The 17,630-nt window shown below is 45.3% G+C and overlaps 2 protein-coding genes across 2 annotated transcripts; one reads left to right on the top strand and one right to left on the bottom strand.

Moving 5' to 3' along the window:
* Window positions 1-188: 188 nt before the first annotated feature.
* Window positions 189-9,963, bottom strand: LOC135397353 (solute carrier family 25 member 32-like). Its single transcript, XM_064628897.1, has 7 exons — window positions 9,582-9,963; window positions 7,543-7,696; window positions 7,037-7,125; window positions 4,342-4,508; window positions 3,962-4,075; window positions 3,575-3,720; window positions 189-1,710 (listed from the first exon to the last, which is right to left on the bottom strand). The coding sequence occupies exons 1-7, from the start codon at window positions 9,736-9,738 to the stop codon at window positions 1,587-1,589; spliced, it is 951 nt and encodes a 316-aa protein (XP_064484967.1). The 5' UTR covers window positions 9,739-9,963; the 3' UTR covers window positions 189-1,586.
* Window positions 9,964-10,137: 174 nt separating this feature from the next.
* On the top strand, window positions 10,138-15,411 carry LOC135397354 (RNA-binding protein pno1-like). Its single transcript, XM_064628898.1, has 8 exons — window positions 10,138-10,229; window positions 10,447-10,612; window positions 11,655-11,804; window positions 11,907-11,990; window positions 12,361-12,421; window positions 12,970-13,087; window positions 15,148-15,218; window positions 15,281-15,411. The coding sequence occupies exons 2-8, from the start codon at window positions 10,460-10,462 to the stop codon at window positions 15,346-15,348; spliced, it is 705 nt and encodes a 234-aa protein (XP_064484968.1). The 5' UTR covers window positions 10,138-10,229; window positions 10,447-10,459; the 3' UTR covers window positions 15,349-15,411.
* The last annotated feature ends 2,219 nt before the right edge of the window (window positions 15,412-17,630 follow it).

Here is a 17,630-nt window from a genome sequence, read left to right as displayed (position 1 = left end):
TTGCTTTTGCGCACATCACGTTAATCCAACCAATGTGGTAATGCACGGCATTGCTAGAAAACAATAGAGAGGCATACTTTAGCGGATTACTTAGTTTTTAATTATCATACATTTAACAATCCTCAATGAATATCAACTAACTGGAATATTGAAATCACAAGAAACAGCAACTCCTTGCAGTTTGAAAAAAAAAAAAAAAAGTTGCATTCTGTACACAACTACAAATTGTGCATGAAATTACAAGAGCAAAAAAATTTTACATTTGTGAGACTTTAGCCAGTCCCGAAGTTATACATTTTATGTACAAATTACAGACGTGAGAACGTGAAAGATAAAGCTCCAAGTTTCTTGTGTCTTATCCCTTTGGTATGCTATCTATCACACTGCACATGTTCATTATCTTATGTACACTCAGATATATTACATAAGCAAGTTTCATTCATACAATGTGCACTTATGCTATTTTTTCTCGAAGTTTCGATTTTATCAACTACTGACGTGAGTTGAACCTAACTGGCTTATGTGAAAAATCACAAATCTTAAGTTGAAACCAAACACTGAAACTCAAAAGCTTACCTTTCATTAGAAGCATAACACACATACAAACGACAGGCTCTCGTGGAAAAAAACATTCACTTCAACGCGCACACACTAACACTCCTGTCGTGAACAAACCTAAAAGGACGTAACCAGTAGACATACACAAAAATCTTCACGTATCATTGCAAGCGCATTTACACTAATAAATAATGCTGCACACATCTTCTGCACATTAACGTGTACACAGGAACATATTTCAGCGACTTCTCCACACAACAAACTGCATATGAGCTACAACAAATTTGATTAAGTGTCAATATTTATTGATTATCTGCATGCTTAGTTGCGGATCAACTGACTGAGAACATATTTAAGAATGCTACGAAAAAGGAAAACGAAAGTTTTTACATTTTTTAAAAACATTGACATTTTTTTCCTAGGAACGTAAATTGCACAATGCTCTGACATCGTAATCACTTTTTTAAAGTCTTACAATTTTAGAACCTACTTAAAACACTAAGACAGTACACAGCTGTTTGTCAAATGCTACTATTTACATTGCAGATAGTACTTATTAAATTCTGAAACATCCTTCCTTCATTCCTAAGAAGGAGGTGTTCCCTGACAATCTCGACACCGAAGCCTCGCGCTGGCTGCAGAATGGCAAGGTGAACTACAGCCCTCCTTGGCCATGCATTGCAGACGAAGTACCTCCCCTATGTTACTCGCGTTCAAAAGAGAGAAGGTACAACCGTACCCCCAGGTAAATCCAGCTGGGACAAATTTAATAAAACTCTTCCTAGTTTCTGAAAAAGAAAATGATGCAAAAAAAAGAAGGATTGAACAGTGAGACCCCTTAACCCGTAACAAGAATAACGAGAAACAAGTTCTGGTGGAGACGTGAGGTTTGACACCAGGGGGCGTCGCGTGTGAGATTTTCAACAGTTTCCGGCAGTGAGGACCTCCACTGCGCCGTCGAAAAGCACATCCTACGCGTTGTCTTCCTCTTCCACGGGCGTAGGAGTTGATGTCAGCGGAGGAGCGTGCTAGAAGCGGCGATCTGGAGAAGGGGCCAGCTTTTCGTACATGAGAAACACTATGCAGATGTTTGGGGTGACGTGGAGGAAGTACGCAGTGACGCCTTTGTAGAAGCCACGGAAGCCCTCGTACCTGTTGCAGGAGACGCAGGGAGTTGCAGTGAGTGTTGCTCTCATGCAGCAGGACATTGTTAAGACGCACACACCATGCATCTCTAGTCTCAGTTTTCGACAATGCAAACTGTTCTGCCCCAAATGGCTGCGGCTAAAGGCGCTCCATTGTTAAAGGAGCACTGAGGTGAACACCAAACGTTTTTTTGTTTTTTTTCGGTGCAGAGTGTTCTCCAACAAATAAAATGAGTTCCCGCGAAAGAAGAAAGAGCGCAGGTGACCTACAGAGCGAGCGCTCTGTTCCGCACACCTTTGGAAAATAATTTTTCTGGAAAAGAGCGCATCGCAGAACGAGAGGACGTCGTGACGAATGCGACTCCCCTCACGTGTCCAGTGACGCACAGCGGCACAGCTCAGGCATGCATAAGCGGTGCGTGAGCTGCAAAGAAAAAAACAAAGGAACAAGGCACAGAGCCTCCAAAACGTCACGCGAGAATCATGTCGGGCGCCTGCTTTCTCCGACTGTTTTTGTGAATTCGATTGCACAGCTATAACGCACCGCAGAGCGAAAATATTTTGCACGGTGACTCCTGGTGGACAGTTTGACAGATGAGGCGGGATTTCGAGCGACGTTAAAGGGACTATGAAATTTCCCGAACCCCCATACTTTTTTTCGATGGAAACTGTTCTTCCCGCAGAGAAACTAATATGCCACAAATTTTTCCGGACGAAATCGCTCCACTCTGCGAGGAGCGCGTACTGGAAATGTCTCTTCCGCGTTCCTCCTCTCCCGCGCATATTTCCCTGCCGATGGTGTAACTGTACGGACCGCTCTTCGGTTCCCCGTTACGTCACCGGTGTTGCACAATGGCAAGTAATGCCGCGAGCTCGCGCTGTGGCTGCCGCCACTGCCGAATTCTGCCGATCGCGCGAAAGCTGCTGTCATGGAGATTTCCACTCCCGATGAACGCATACGCGAGATCCTACGGCGCATACTCCTGGCGGGATTCCTCGGCTCGGCAACACGTCACGATGACGTGTTGCTGAGCCGGCCGTGGTCGCGTCAAGTTACCCGTTGTGTCTCCGCTCGGCAGCTCGTCACGGCGCGGCGCCAGCTGTCCTCCCTTCGCCGCTCCGTTTAAATTCGCTCCCGAGAAATCCGCTCGCGCGACGAAAGTAAAATTTCGGTTCTAGACTCAGAAAAATGTCTTCTTTCGAACGAAACAAAGAAAAAAATCGTTTCATAGTCCATTTAAAGGTCACCTCATTGCTCCTTTAAAACTAGGAAGTATGTCCCTCGTCATATACTTCTGGACCTGTATTTTGCACTCATACATTCTTGTATCGCATATTGTGCCTCAGTCTGGGGTCTCGCGTATACAACGGATCTTTCTCCTATCAAAGTAATACAGGATCGAGCAGCGCAAAATAATCTTTAATTTACCGTATCAATCCCATACATCGACCATTATGTCTGGTAGCCTCTGCTCAATGTCAAACAACTAATCTCACGCAGTGTCTTCTCTACGCATTTCTCGACACTCAACCTGTTTCGCCTTTTCCGAATTACATCCTACTTAGATCCAACCAAGCAACCCGAGCACGAACTCCCACCCACTTTTTAACCTACCCGCTGTTAAGAAGAGTTGATAGCTCTTGCCTCCCATTTTGAGACCCGTGTGGTGAATGAAAGAGATGACACGAATACCACTCATTCGTAACACTCGAGCCCCCAGGTTTAAAACTGCCGTTACATCTCGACTAATAATCGTCCTTCTACTCAGGATGTCCTAAATATGGAAGGTTGCCTAGAGATTCGTGAAAACTTTACTTTTCAGTGGGCCTAGTGGCGCAACCCAGGAGAGAAAAAGTGAAGCAAACGTCACCTCCAAGTGCGCATAACGACCTCCTTGAGTCCTTTATAGTCCCGATGTTGGTCCTGCATGCGAGCCCTGGCCAACTGGTAAGGATAGGTCACGCTTGCGGAGAGCAATTTCGAGAGCGCAGCGAACGTCAAGTATTCCATTGTGCCCTGTGGAACCAAATACCACCCATCGGTGTTAGTTTGTGCAATTCGTGCGTAGTGCTATTTTGACTCGATCGAAAAAATATAAAACAGTTATATTGAATCGACGTTAAATTGAATATCAAAACCAAAATCACCAGTCACAACTAGTAAGAAGAGAAATCATTTGTACAAACAGAAAAGAAAAAAGAAGGAACGAAGCAAAATGAGTACAAATTTTGTTGGTGAAAGGAAAAGTACTGCTCACCAGTTTGGTATGCACGGGGATGTTAAAGTGGTTCACGTAAGCCTTCTTCATTTCCTCGTAGATCATGAATTGCAATGCTCCATGAGAGACGTTGAACATGCCAGGCAAGAAGCCCTACAAAAAGTTATACAAGATTCAATTTCGTGACATCTGTGACGAGCATAGCCACAAATGGAATCATTCCCACATTTTTGGGAATTATATTTTCTGCAAAAGAAAAAAAAAAAAAATCGGTTTGCATTGTCCATGTCCATTGTCCAACTGATTGTTCTTGTGCACCCGCGCAGAAACGCTGCCAACCATTTATCGACGACTCGAGACGTTTTCTCGTACAAGAACACAAAACATGAGCGAGAAAATTGTTCTTAAAATTCACGTACTTTGTAGAGCCCCGTAACACCCTCGTACTTGTAGACCTTGTGAAAGGCGTCCAGCATCCCGGTGTACCTTCTCGTGTCGGGTACGTGCATGTGGTGGTCCGCGTACTGTAGGCACAGGCGAGTCTTCACCATCGTGATTGGGTTTGTTATCACCAGAGTCAGGAGCCCTGCAGAAAATATTGCGCACAAAACCCATTAACATCGCGTCACAACTGGGCTTTTGTGAAAAGAGATTCAGAACTGCCATCTGGGCCTGATCGTGAATGGGTGAATTCGCGATTAAAAGCGCTAAAATCTGAACAAGGCTGAAATACAGATGACACACTAGACACAGGCAGCTGAGAGAGGGATTTGGGAAGCTTTTCTAATCGAGCAAGGTGATGACCAGTGCATGAGCACAGCTTCTAGTTCATTGGCTGAAAGGGAGATAAGTTACACATCTTATTTAACCGCAGCTGTTTTGTGGTGAATAAATTGTTGACAGAAGCGCTCTGTGCGTGTCGTCCGTATTTTGTCCTTGTTCAGATTGTAGCGCTTTTAACCGTGAATTCTTTTGTGTAAACCGATGAGGCTGATAAATGCGCAGAATGCCCGTTTCAAACCACAGTACCCGTTGAACTAAGAGCTGGTGTGTTCCGTCACAACCCTCATATTAATTTCCGTTAGATTCCAGGCCAAAAGTAAGGTAAAGCCCTGCTAAGCTGCCAAGGTAGAGTCCTTGCTCAAGATATGTGAAAGATAGACACACCGAAGAAACACGCGCATGGACATGTCCACATAGCACTTCTGATGTGACGTCAAGACAGTGTCATAATCAAAGATGAATGGCAAGCGCTTATGTACTTCAGATAACGGCAGAGCTGTCTCCCGCGTTATCTCTAACACGTAACCCTTACGCTGATTTGGAAGTCATATTGGTGTGTGACACCTGCAATAAGTGAACAGATGTGACGTGAGTCACGAGTTGTTGACGAGCGCTACAGTTAAGTCCAACTCACTTCGCGGGCACATACAACAGTAGTCATACCGAAACTACCGCTGTGTGTCGCTAAGAGCACAGTCGTCCACCCCTCTGAGGCAGTGAACTGGCCTGATTTCGCCAGCTTCCGCTTGCCGCTAGGGTGTCGTACCGAGGAGAAAATACACCGCTCGCGTGTTCCGTAAACTTTTGTCGGGACCTGTACTACAACTTCCTCATTGACATATGATAGCTAAAACCAATAATTAAAAAGTTGGAAAATTTATTACCGCTAATTAATTGACAAGGGGCGATGAAAAATATATTTTTGGATAGACCACACAACTGCCAAGCACGTACAGTTGGTTCCATTTGTGCAGGTCGCTCCGTTTTTTCATTAGCCCCTGGCCCTTTTTCTGCGGGACACCCTGTATATATAATTGCCCTGCATGTAACATATATTTACCAGAATGTTTATCGATGAAAATAATTCGCCTGCAGAGAGGTCAGAGGGCAAAGACCCTTCCCTCCTGACTAGGAGATAACACTTTAACCTAGATTGCGAGTACAGTGGGAGACAGAGATAAACCTATCTGGAACCTTATCATGGGAAAAAGCTTGAGTGGCCAGTAGATGCCATACTCATAATCCTCAAGTAGCTCAAAGGAGACTATCACAGGATGTGTAGCTCCACGGAAGCTTTCCCAAATGCCTGTTTACTATTGGCAGGACGGTTGTCGACCCGAGACACGCGCTAAAACAAAAACAACTTCTGTTGTTCCACTTCAAGCAAACAAACCTTCTAGCATTAATTTCAGAGCATCACTGTTTACTTGTTTATTAGTGCTACGGATTCTAACAGATCAATATCACTGATACACCAACAGCTGAAGAAAATGGCTGAATTAGGTACTGACACCGCATAGGAGAGGGCGAAAGTACTGAAACGAGACCAGGAAGCTGGAAATTCAACGTATTGGTGCTTTACACATGCACTGATGCAGGTTTTCAAAGTGTGTTGTGCCACTGACATTTTTTACAGACCGAAAGCAATTCCATACTTTACCGTTGGAAACCCTGCATTTTGAAGGTCATCTATGCTCATACTACGTTAGTGAGACCAATTTTGGAGTACGCGGATATCCTTTGGGATCCTCACGTAAAGATGCATATTGATCCGATAGAATCCGTACAGAAAAAAGCCCTTCACTTTATATAAAATGCATATGGTCAGCATATATCTTCGACCTCACTCAATGCTAAATCTGGTTTGCCAACTTTGGCCCAGTGAAGGAAAATTAGGCGCCTTAAGCTCTTGCACGATATTGTCAGCGAAAATAATGGGCTCAGGTGTGGTGATCACTTGACTTACAACTACAGGACTGAAGCATGAAGCATAGTAGACTAATCTGCGAGTTTCGTTGCAAAAAAGACGCGTTTAAATTTTCTTTTCTCACTCTCACTGTACGAGAATGGAATCCGTCTTACCTTACACAAATGCAATCTTCAAACCGGTTTCTACAAGGTCTGGTACCTCAGACTAACTTCCTTTTTTTTTAGACACGCATTGTATATATTGCATTTTTGTCTTCTGACAAGTAGCACTGTCTTGTGCAGCTTATGTTGTGTCATGTCACACTCTGCCACGGCCCTCACTAGCTGGCCTGCAGTGTCTTTCAAATAAATAAATAAAGCACAAATAAATCTGAGAAAGAAAGGAAAAAAAAAGGACCTCACCAGACTCGGCAGCGGCCATCATGTGACGTCCAGGACCGAGCTGTTTGTCATTGCAACCTTCCAGCATCCATGACTTGATGGAATTGTAGCTGTTGGGATAGAAGTTCACGTATCACGTCAAAGCAGAAAAAGTCACGACGGCCGGGCAAAATGGAAGCCGCTACCGATATTAAAGGGGTCGTGACACTTTGATAGACGTGGTTCATTAGGCAAGATAGTGTGGTTTACAGCCTTTAAGTTCTCCCGGCCAGCCGACAGTAAAGGCTGGCTTGCTCCACGTAAGTAGCAATGTTAGCAGGGGCACTTTTTTTTGGGGGGGGGGGGAATCCTGGGAGTCCTGACCCCCCTCCCCCACTCAATTTTAGCAGTTACATGGAGTTTCAATTGATAGCATGCTGTTCAAGGCAGGACTGCCCCCCCCCTTCAGAAAAATCGTGGTTCTGCCTCTGCTGAATGTTAGGGTATGCGTATAGCAGTTTATTGATGGCAGCCACAGGTGCACTTACAAGAGAAAGTACAACCCCCACGAAGTGCCAGCACCCCAGCAGTTGGGAGCCACTCCGCGGTAGAAGCCACGGATGCCTTCTTCCTTGAGGATTGTCGACACCGCATTGACAATGCCTCTGTACTGCGGTCGGCTCTTGAGCTGACCATCATTGACTGTGGATGAAGAAATTCTGTTGCAAACATCGAAGCATGATGCAAGTTAAAGTATTAAAGTATACCGCAACAAAAAGTGTCACTTTAAAGGGACCATATATAGAGATCCCAAAAACCTCTACAAGCATACTTAATGCATTCCTAGCCACTAATCCATTCACCATGCTGAGTTCCATTCAAAAATCCATTCAACATTGGTAAGAGTAACGGAGATATTATCTAAACACCACATCCAAGAAAGGAAACTGCTTCGACGGCAACGCTGCCGACGGAGAAACTGGCTATGACGTCAAAAGCAGGCGACCTTGGATGGGCTAACTTGGTGCAACCATGGAGTGAGGAAAAGACGTGAGTGACGTCAGTCCGCTTGCAGGGGGTGTGTCGGGCGTCCGCTCGACGCTTTTTTTCCCGCATCAACTACGCCCGCGGTATGAATGCCATAAAAAATGCGTCGCCGTGCGTCACCGGAAGTTCGTACAGCAAACAGGGACCGTGGTACTTTTTCCGTAGACCTCACTCTCAAAATAAACAATTTTTCTCTGCTGTAAATAACTTTTTCTTATAATTGTGCAACAATCAATTACTTCTTACTGCACTTTAACGAATACACACACAATGCACACCGCCCTCACACACTGCGAAAACATTGCTTACGCCCACGTCATTCATGCCAAGGCCCGCACTGCAATGACGCATGGCCGGAACAAAATTACATCACCTGTCACTCAAGGACCGGTCCAAACTGGTTCCTCACACTCACTACCATTATCCTGACCTCGTAATCGTAACTAGTTGCAACCATATGTTGCCGCGGCCGTAATAATCTTAAAATGCGAGCAAAATGGGCAGTTTCTAACCCAATTCGGAGGCATAGTTTTTGTTTTATGTGTCACTGGAGAACTAACAGCGGGAAGAGAAAAAAATCCCATCAGACAATGGTAGTTTCGGATTTGAAAGCTCATTTTCTTTGCCATTCCCGGCTGTCGCAAATCCGTTATGCAATACCTCCCGATTGGAGACTAGTAATCGGTAAGCGCTCTGCCTTCTGTGTTTCTTCTTGTGTCACCAGAGCGGCCTTGAAGCCCTTCCAAGTTCAGGACAAACGGCTGTGTGCTAACGTATGGTTTTATCTTTATATTTTTCGTGATTTATACCAAACGTCATTGTCAACGTCACTGTCAGCGTCAATCGCGTCGAGCGATCCGCGCTTCTCGTCTGCAAAAGTACCGCACACGTGACAGGTATTTCGATGAAAACAGCGAATACGCGATTTCTCACTTTTTCGGCAACATCAACTTTTTGATAACATTTAGACACAACCCAATAAAAAAATGCCGTTGTACACATTTTGGTCTGAAAAATCCTAGAATAAAGGATTACAGGAGTACAGTCGGATTAAGCCCTTCTATTTGAGGTTTATTTATGAAACTGTACCGCAAGAATCGAGACGTCGTTGTCTGCAGAAATAACGTTGAGATTGCAACATCACTGCACAAAGGCGACAAAGAAAAAAGTGCATCGAATTCAATGATGTCATAGCACTAGAAAGCCCGTTTGTCGTTCCTAAGAATAGACGTCAGTACTCTCCTCGAGAACAAGGCTGGTTTGAAGAAAGGAAACCCCTGGATGCGGGTTTTTTTTTCCCGGCGAAATCACGTTACTCGTCTGAAGAAGGCTGCGGTGAATTCAACACTGAGACCGTACTTTGGGCCTTGTTTTTAGGATCGCGCAACGCGCTGTATGCAGCCGGCCTTCGACGTACACCCGTAGAAGTATGCCAAGGGGTCATGTTCAGGGTTAAGCAGTGTTAAGGGGTTATCGCGACGTCCAACAGAAAACTACGCACAGGCATTGGGAAGACAACAATCCTTATCGGGAGACTTACCTGCTAGCCTAATTTTGAGTAGGTCTAGAGGATGCAACACAAGCGTCGATGTCACGCCACCCGTAACTCCGGCTAGTAAATGTTCGTACCGAACTTGCGGTAGGACACGATTGAACGAAGTCCGCCATCGTTGGGTGGCTGAAGAATTTTCCTTCATGACGGTAGAGCGTCCGAAGACATCTAGCAGATGAATAGTCAGCTGAGCAATAAGCGCAACACGACAAGAGACATCGTCGTTAAATGAATGAAAACTGATAAACTCCGCACACAGGAAGCGAGGTCTATTTGTTGCTGTTGTTATTAAAGCAAGGCTTAGCTTCCACTATGTTTTCATGACGGAATGTCAATGGTGGCAGCACTAGAGCTGCCGTCTAGTCCACTGATCAGTGGTCTAGTCGCATCGTATCTAAGCACACCAACAGAAAAACAGAATGCAGGAAAGTTGGTGTAGCTGTTGTTGGTAACATTACCTGAGAATGGGGAGAAATGAACAAAGGACAAACGTAAATGGACGGGACGAGCGGTGGGAAACCCTCAAACCAACAACCTATATTGTGATGTCTGCTAGCGCCCTCCGCCGCGCGTTCTATAATTTTAAACGTATAGACGGTCCTTTATATGTTCTCCTTTCACGTGCTGTAAATACAGGTAAGTATCATTCGATACAAAATTGCGTTTTAGATGATTTTTCGCGCATCTTCGTGCATTTTCATCGTTTTATTCCCTTCAGCTTACCCTCAACATTTATCGCATCAATATTTTTCTTTCCTTGGTACGACGTGGTTTCCGTAAACATCAACGTTTCTGCGGACTGTCTGCTACGCGATTGCTCACATTGCTCACGTGGACTTGGCCCTTTTCCCAGGAGACTCTCAAAAATGCCTACTATGGACACAACCAAAGACAATGAGGGATTCACCCTCGTTCAAAGCAGAAAGTCGCGGAAACGCAAGTTGCCCATGGAGACGGAGCCCGAGCAAGTATCCAAAGGGGAAGAAATAGTTTATCCGCCAGCAAAGCAGGAAAGATTGGTACGGTGCCAAAGTAGTATTATTTGCCCTCCCATTTTGGCCCGGCAAAGTGGGGTGATGTGCCTGAATGTGTATGTGTGACGCACTCGTTAAATGTGACAAAACCTGCAGCAAAGGGGAGGAGCGGGTTTTCGTATCGAGCCTCCCATACCTTGCTCATCTGACAGCTCGGTCGGTAACGCGGCGGGTTCTATGGACGGTAACAATGTGGGGGAGGTAAAGATTGCTTCCAGCACTGTGTGTCGAAGATTTTCGGCGCACGTCAAAAGAACCCGATTCTAATAGTAATAATAATAATAATAGTAAAAATAATAGTAATTGTAATAGTAATTTTAGTAATAGTAATAATAATAATAGTAATTTTAATTCAGACAATAAACAATCAATCAATAAATAAACCCCAGGTGGTCGGAAATATCCGCAAGGGCGGATTTTTCCGAGGAGGGGGCCCAGCCATGGACAGCATGCTAGACACGGGATCTAGGGTGGATTAAACACTATATGAAGACAGAAATTGAGGAGGGGGTCAGGACATCCGAAAACCCCCCTCTAGGTCCGCCCCCGATTATCCATAGTCCTACCCTGCGGCATGTGCAACATGTCGCCACACTAGGCAGACAAACCTTACGTGTAAATCTACACCAATTACATATGCCACTGGCAAAGAGTTAGAAAACCATACAACATTTAACGCGATAGCTTTGCAGGACCAACCAGCGTAGAAACATTTCCTTGGGTTTGAGGAACAAAGCGATGAGGACGACACATATTCCTCAAGGAGGGGGTCTTTCGTCTTTCCACAGCTCACTACAGCTTGACCACGTGACACTAGGTGTTCGCCAGACTGTCGCTCTACGTTGAAATTGTGTCATTGCAGAAAACAATGTCAAAGTAAAAAATAATAATAATAAACAATTTTGCGAGGCTTTCACTAAAAGATTAATAGGATTTTTTATTAGAAAGTTGTGCCAAAAATTTGCCTCGTCATGAAACGTCCTCTTTCGAGGGTGGCTCTAAATGTTGCGGTTCTAAATCACTGCAGCGAACTTCGAGGGAAGTGAGGCGCATAGCAATCCCGCAGCACCGTTACGCCCCCCTCAAGGCAAACTGGCTCAAGATCATGTCACCCGTCGTCGAATACCTGCACCTTCAGATCCGTTTCAACCTCCACACGCGGAATGTCGAGATAAAGGTAACGCGCGTTAAACTGCTTCATTGTCCTCAAGATGATACAGCAGCGGTGTTGTAAGTTGGCATATTATCGGAGGTGTCCTCCTCTTTGTTTCTCATATAGACATGCAAGGAGACTCAGGAGGTCGGCGCCCTGCAGAAGGCTGCAGACTTCATCCGCGCCTTCAGCCTCGGTTTCGAAGTAGACGTAAGTACCTCATTACTTTGTTCGAGGCTCTAGATGTGGCCTAGCAAAGGCTCAATGTAGTTTTACCACCATACTTTACGAGCATCGCACAGTTTGTGGCGACTTCGACACAGTGCCGCAAAAGTTCCGAGGGCTCAGGCTGTCGAACACATAAATTTTCTGACGACGAAGAGATGTCTGAGTCTCGGGGGGGGGTTTCACATTATGCATCAAATTTTCTGAGATTGCAGTTCTGCTGCTTTACATTACTTTTAAGCAAGTATGACAGTGCTCTTGCAGGGAATCTTGTGGCACACAAAAACTGTGAAGAGAGTGAGCACACTTATGAGTCACTATGAGTCACTAATATCCTCCTCTCTCCATTGATAAGGATGCCCTGGCACTTGTCCGTCTGGACGACCTGTTCCTGGAGTCCTTTGAGATTCAGGACGGTAAGTTGTGCTCCTACGGTCTGTATGTAGGGAGTGAAATTTTCGGGTCAAAAGGTTCGGGGCTCGGGCTCGGGGTCAAAAGGTTCGGGGGGGGGGGGTAAAAATCGGGCAATAATTCTGCCTTCGGGGGTTATCGGGTGTTTTTGTTTCTCCTCTTGTCTATTACGTCTTTTCCTAGTCTCTCTTTTCTGTTCTTTTGTTGTTGCTTTTGCGAGATCGTGACCTTCCAGCAGTAGTCCCTAAAGGCATAGACAGTGTTGACACACATGGGTGTATTGCTTGGAAAGTGAGTGACCCGTTCTTACGCGCGTTACATGTGGCGGCCTTTGTTCGTCTTCAGTGGAAACACCACTTGGGAAATTTCATACTGGCTGGAATTCGGGGAGAGATCGTTTAACCCGAATTGGTCGAAGGTCAGTTCGGGGGGGAATAACCGGGCGGAATCGGGTTTAACCCGAAAAAGTCACTCCCTGTCTGTATGTCTGTATGTTGTTTCTGTCTTATCGACGAGCCGTCGTTGAGGTTGACAAGATTGCCGTTGTTCACAGTGAAGCCACTGAAAGGGGACCACCTTGCACGCTGCATCGGCCGTATCGCGGGAAAGGGAGGGAGGACAAAGTTCACCATCGAAAACGTCACCAAGACCAGGATAGTCCTGGCGGACAGGTGAGAACCCGACGCGACTCCGATGGGTCGCAAAGATTCGACCAGGACTGTCGAACTTCGGTCGCCTTTGGGTTGGTGGCTCGAAAGAAACTCGCGGCAACAAGAACAACTTTATTTTAAACGTTTATGATTGAGGAGTCTCATCGCCAGGGACAGTGCTCTTCCGCATTGCTGGCAGTAAGGTAGTGAAATGGAATAATGTACTGTCAAAGTACTACAGTGCCCATGTACAGTCGGCGTCCGATTTTTCGGACTGAGCGGTGATCGCGCGAAAGTCAGAATAATCTAGCAGTCCGGAAAAAACGAATCTCGCTTCAAAAGTGAACTTTATTAGGCACTATTAGGCGTCAGCATTCCGCAAGTCGGCTTCACCTAACGCCTGCATGCTTTAGGTGAAGCTCGCTTTACGGCACTGTCGCGCGACTCGCGGCTCGACAGCACGTTCTGGGCCTTCGCGAATTTCGGCAGCGTCTGCCAAAACGTGCCGTTATCCTGAAATAAAGTTGTTGGTTTGCAGGTTTCATTCACTCAGAGTAACGGAAAATGAACAGTCGCTGTCTGTTTTCTTGCCTTCTTTCTTTTTCTTTTTTTTCATATTTGGCTTAATTCTTTTCGTACGAATTTCGGATGATCCGAAAATTTTCCGCCGTCCCGAGAGATTCGTATGATCGAGATTCTACTGATGACGACGACGATGTGACGTTATGACAATTCCTGCATATGCGAGGAAGTGAACAGACCACATGAGCCGCCAATAGGAAGCGAAATTTGGTGCAGTGGTTGCCCCCTTACCCAATTTGGAAAGGGGGACGTGGTTTCCTTTTGACCTGTTTCACGCCTTATTCTAGGTCTAGTTAAAGTGCGTCACAAGGGAGAAATGACTAATGCGCAGTTCCTTGGCCTTTGTATTCGTGCGCACATGGTGAGCTGGGATCCTTCGGGGTGTTCACTGGCTGGGCAAACCGTCCAAAATATGGCGTACCGCGCCCGAAATTTTGGACGTTGTTATAGACGAACTCTATGGGACCCGTGGCCATTTCACGAACGCACGCGGTCCAAAAAATCGGTCGGCAACTGTAGTTCACTTTCAGTGACACTCAAAGTGCTTTTAGGGCTGAGCGTTGGTGGGCTGGATTTGACCATGGACTAAGCAATTTTTCACATAGTGATAGAGGGCGAATGTCCAGCTGATTTAGACACACTGAAAGTGCGCCTCTAAAATGGTTGGTAGTGTGGGCAACGGACAAGGATGTGCTCGAGAGACTGGCGACAAGAAGATCAAAGTTGAAGTGTGTTGTGTTGGAAGAGGAGAGTTTAACGGTTGTCTTTAAAGCCCGAATCCCATAACAAGCGACACGCGGCAGATACACGCGAGAAGCGACAAAATCGACGTCACTGCCGCCACACGAGCGTCAAAAAAGCTTTGTCGCGGCTCAATATTTCTGCATCTACTCCCAGTAGATATTTGTAGCATGTCGCTGAGTTCGTTGCCTGTTGTTTGACAAAACCAGCTAGATTTGGCGGCGTGAAACAAGAACTGAACGCGTGGGCAAGGGAGAGGGCAACCAACAAAACTAGCAGACGAAGAAGTTTGCGGGGCGTTGGGTACTTCAACCGCAGCGCCACTGCGTTACGGCGAATATTAATAGCAACTTCATTACAATTTCTCCTCGTTTTGACGAATGAAATACTATTTTTGGTATATTTATGGCAATTTACAACTTAGCTCGAATAAAATAAGCATTGCTTCTCCAAAAACATCATTTCTCGGTGACGAAATGTCGCTGCTCAAATGGACCAGGAAGTCGCTCCATGACCAGACGCGACAGCGACAAATTCTGCGGCGCGGCGCGTGTCGCTTGTTATGGGGTCCGCGCTTAAGCCAGGGAATTCTACAGTGATAAGAGACTGTTTCGAAAGAAAAGAGAGAGAGAGATGAGATTGCGTGATCACTGCTTGATGAATTAATCAGGATTTTGAGCAGTCGAAAATGTCACATCCACGCTTCTTTTGAAATGTCTCCTGACATCGAAAGTTAATGTTACTTATTTCCTTTTCAGTAAAATTCACATCCTAGGTTCCTATCAAAATATTCGTGCAGCACGTACAGCCATCTGCAGTCTCATCCTCGGTGAGCGCGGTTTAATCTGTAATTGTTTGAACACGTAATCAACTTTTGCACTTTACTTTCAGGCAAACCACCTTCCAAAGTATATGGGAAGATGCGGCAATTGGCCAACAGGATAGGAGAACGCTTCTAACTTATTAAACTGTGAGATAACTTATCTGCGAATAAACTAGTCTCGACAGTACAAAGTGAACCAGCTACCTAGCATGTTTCATGTCAATCACCTGAGACAATCATCTCTGGACAGTTGATGTCAATAAGTGAGGTTCACTGCATGTATGTGCTTGCTCTGTAAAGGAAACAATCCGTCTGCCATTCTGGATCCATTCTTCGGACGAGCACCTGCTTTGTGTGGTTGTGTCAGAAATATCAACAAAATTATTTTGGCCCATAGGATTGATGTAAAAGACATGGGTAGGGGGCCTTGTGTGAACATGCTTCTTGTCTTTCCTAATATATTTTTATCTTCAACAAGTCTTTTTGCTGCATGAGTGCCTTTGCACTTGCTTATGTTGCTCAAAGAACCCTCAAAGCTTATTTTAGACACATTTAAAGAGTCCTAACATACCTTTTTTGGACCTTTTCCATCAAGGATGTTATGACATCTCACCCAAGTTGTGCAGTATAAAAAAAGTCATTTGTGGCAACAGGAACCTGCATTGAAAGGTTCACTGCAAATAGCGTAATAGACTAAAGTAAACTAAATGCCTAAACTGGCATGCATCTCTGTCAGTCACAGGAAAGGTCACGTGCTTATGGAAACCACTAGGAATTGACGAGGCTCGCGCTTCTGCGACGTCAGAGCTCGACTTTCTCTCGCCATTTACGACGTGGGGGAAAATCTCCACCAGTCTAACGTGTACTACGCATTATGCAATGAGCAACAGATATCGAATCGAATTGTCGTATATGCGTGCATATAATGCACACTCCTCCAGCAGATGTGGGTAATGTAGTAGGTTGCAGTAAATATCAGGAGCGCTCATACTACTACCAGCCCATGCCAATGAACATGCTCCTAACAGCAGTCTTTTATTACTAGTTGAAAAGATAATGCGGCACTCGGAGGTAATGGCTATATAAAATACTGCGGCTTTAGTTTCGATTTCAGCAGAAAGAAAAGTCAACTGCACGCGAAGCAGACGACTACGCCGCCGTCCGCGTGCCTTGCTGTCGATGCCGTTGCTGCCGTCCTCTCGGTCGCAAAATCGATATTCGTTCTCTGGCTATATTATGTAGAAAGGAGTATCGATTTCTCGGGAGAGAGAGGAGGAAAGTTTCAAAACGAGCGCCCTTTTTTGTCTCTTTTTATAATCTCCGTCGTGTATCTGTGAGGAAGCGTACATGTAGTATTTTACTAGAATAGGCCCAAGTCACTTTCGAAGAGTCGTTCTAGGGTCAGAGCCTCTCAGAGTTTTGAAGGGAGTTTTTGCGACTTGCTGGAAAAGATGGAACGTGTTTTATGCACCTTTACACGATAAGGTGTCGTATTGGTGGCGAGACAACTTGGGTGCTTAGTGCCTCGCGGAGAGGACGACACGTCTGTGCGACCTGTGCCATGCAGCCAAGTTAATGGCATCATCGGCAGGCTACGAACCCGCAACCGTGTAATCAGTGGCCGGAACTTTTACAACCAGGCTATGTCACACGGGAAATTTAATGTCTTGTCCAGTGAACGGCATTCACATTGAATGTTATTCGTTCGCTCTACACGGTAGCATTTAATGACATTACACGAAAATGACATTCGCTTTGCCGAATGAATGTGGGTAACTCATTCACTTTTGCTCTGGCACATAGAGATCATAAGGACTTTGCTCGGACACGAACTGCGTGCTTTCGGTGGCAGAGATGTACACTCTAAGAAAAAGAAAGGAGTAAAATGAAGAGTAATATTGCAGCTTCTAGTCCCCTAGACTGCAACTACTCCCCATTTTAGTCCCCTAAACCCGACATTTACTCCCAAGGACTGCAAATAGTCACCGAACTTCGCAAATGGTCTTCCGAATGCAACAGTCTACGCAAATGTGTGCCCTCGGTTAATTTGATGGCGTAAGGATGTATAACTCAACAAACAGCAAATTTTTCACCCACGCAGAGGAAGAAATAGTTAAAGGTTCTTTCTCGCGAAATTGGGCCTATATGTGTGTCGCAAGATTTTGTATCACTCGATATATTACGGTTGACGGTTTGATCCAAAGTATTTTCATGCATACACACGAATTACGTAACTGGGTCTCTTAGAACAAAGCGTGAAATGCAGACCCCACTCTGTGACATTTATTTACTCCCGAAAGGGACTATTTTTTGTGGCAATGCAATTAGTCTCCAAAAGGAGTAAAATTACTCCTTTTTTTCTTAGAGTGTAGTGGGAAACAGCAACGTGGAGTGAAGGAAAGAAAGAAGAAAAACACG

The sequence above is a fragment of the Ornithodoros turicata genome, chromosome 6 (genome assembly GCF_037126465.1).
Source record: "Ornithodoros turicata isolate Travis chromosome 6, ASM3712646v1, whole genome shotgun sequence".
Lineage (NCBI taxonomy): Eukaryota > Metazoa > Arthropoda > Arachnida > Ixodida > Argasidae > Ornithodoros > Ornithodoros turicata.
The sequence above is the reverse complement of the archived record's forward strand: the minus strand, read 5'-3'. Positions and strand labels throughout refer to the sequence as shown.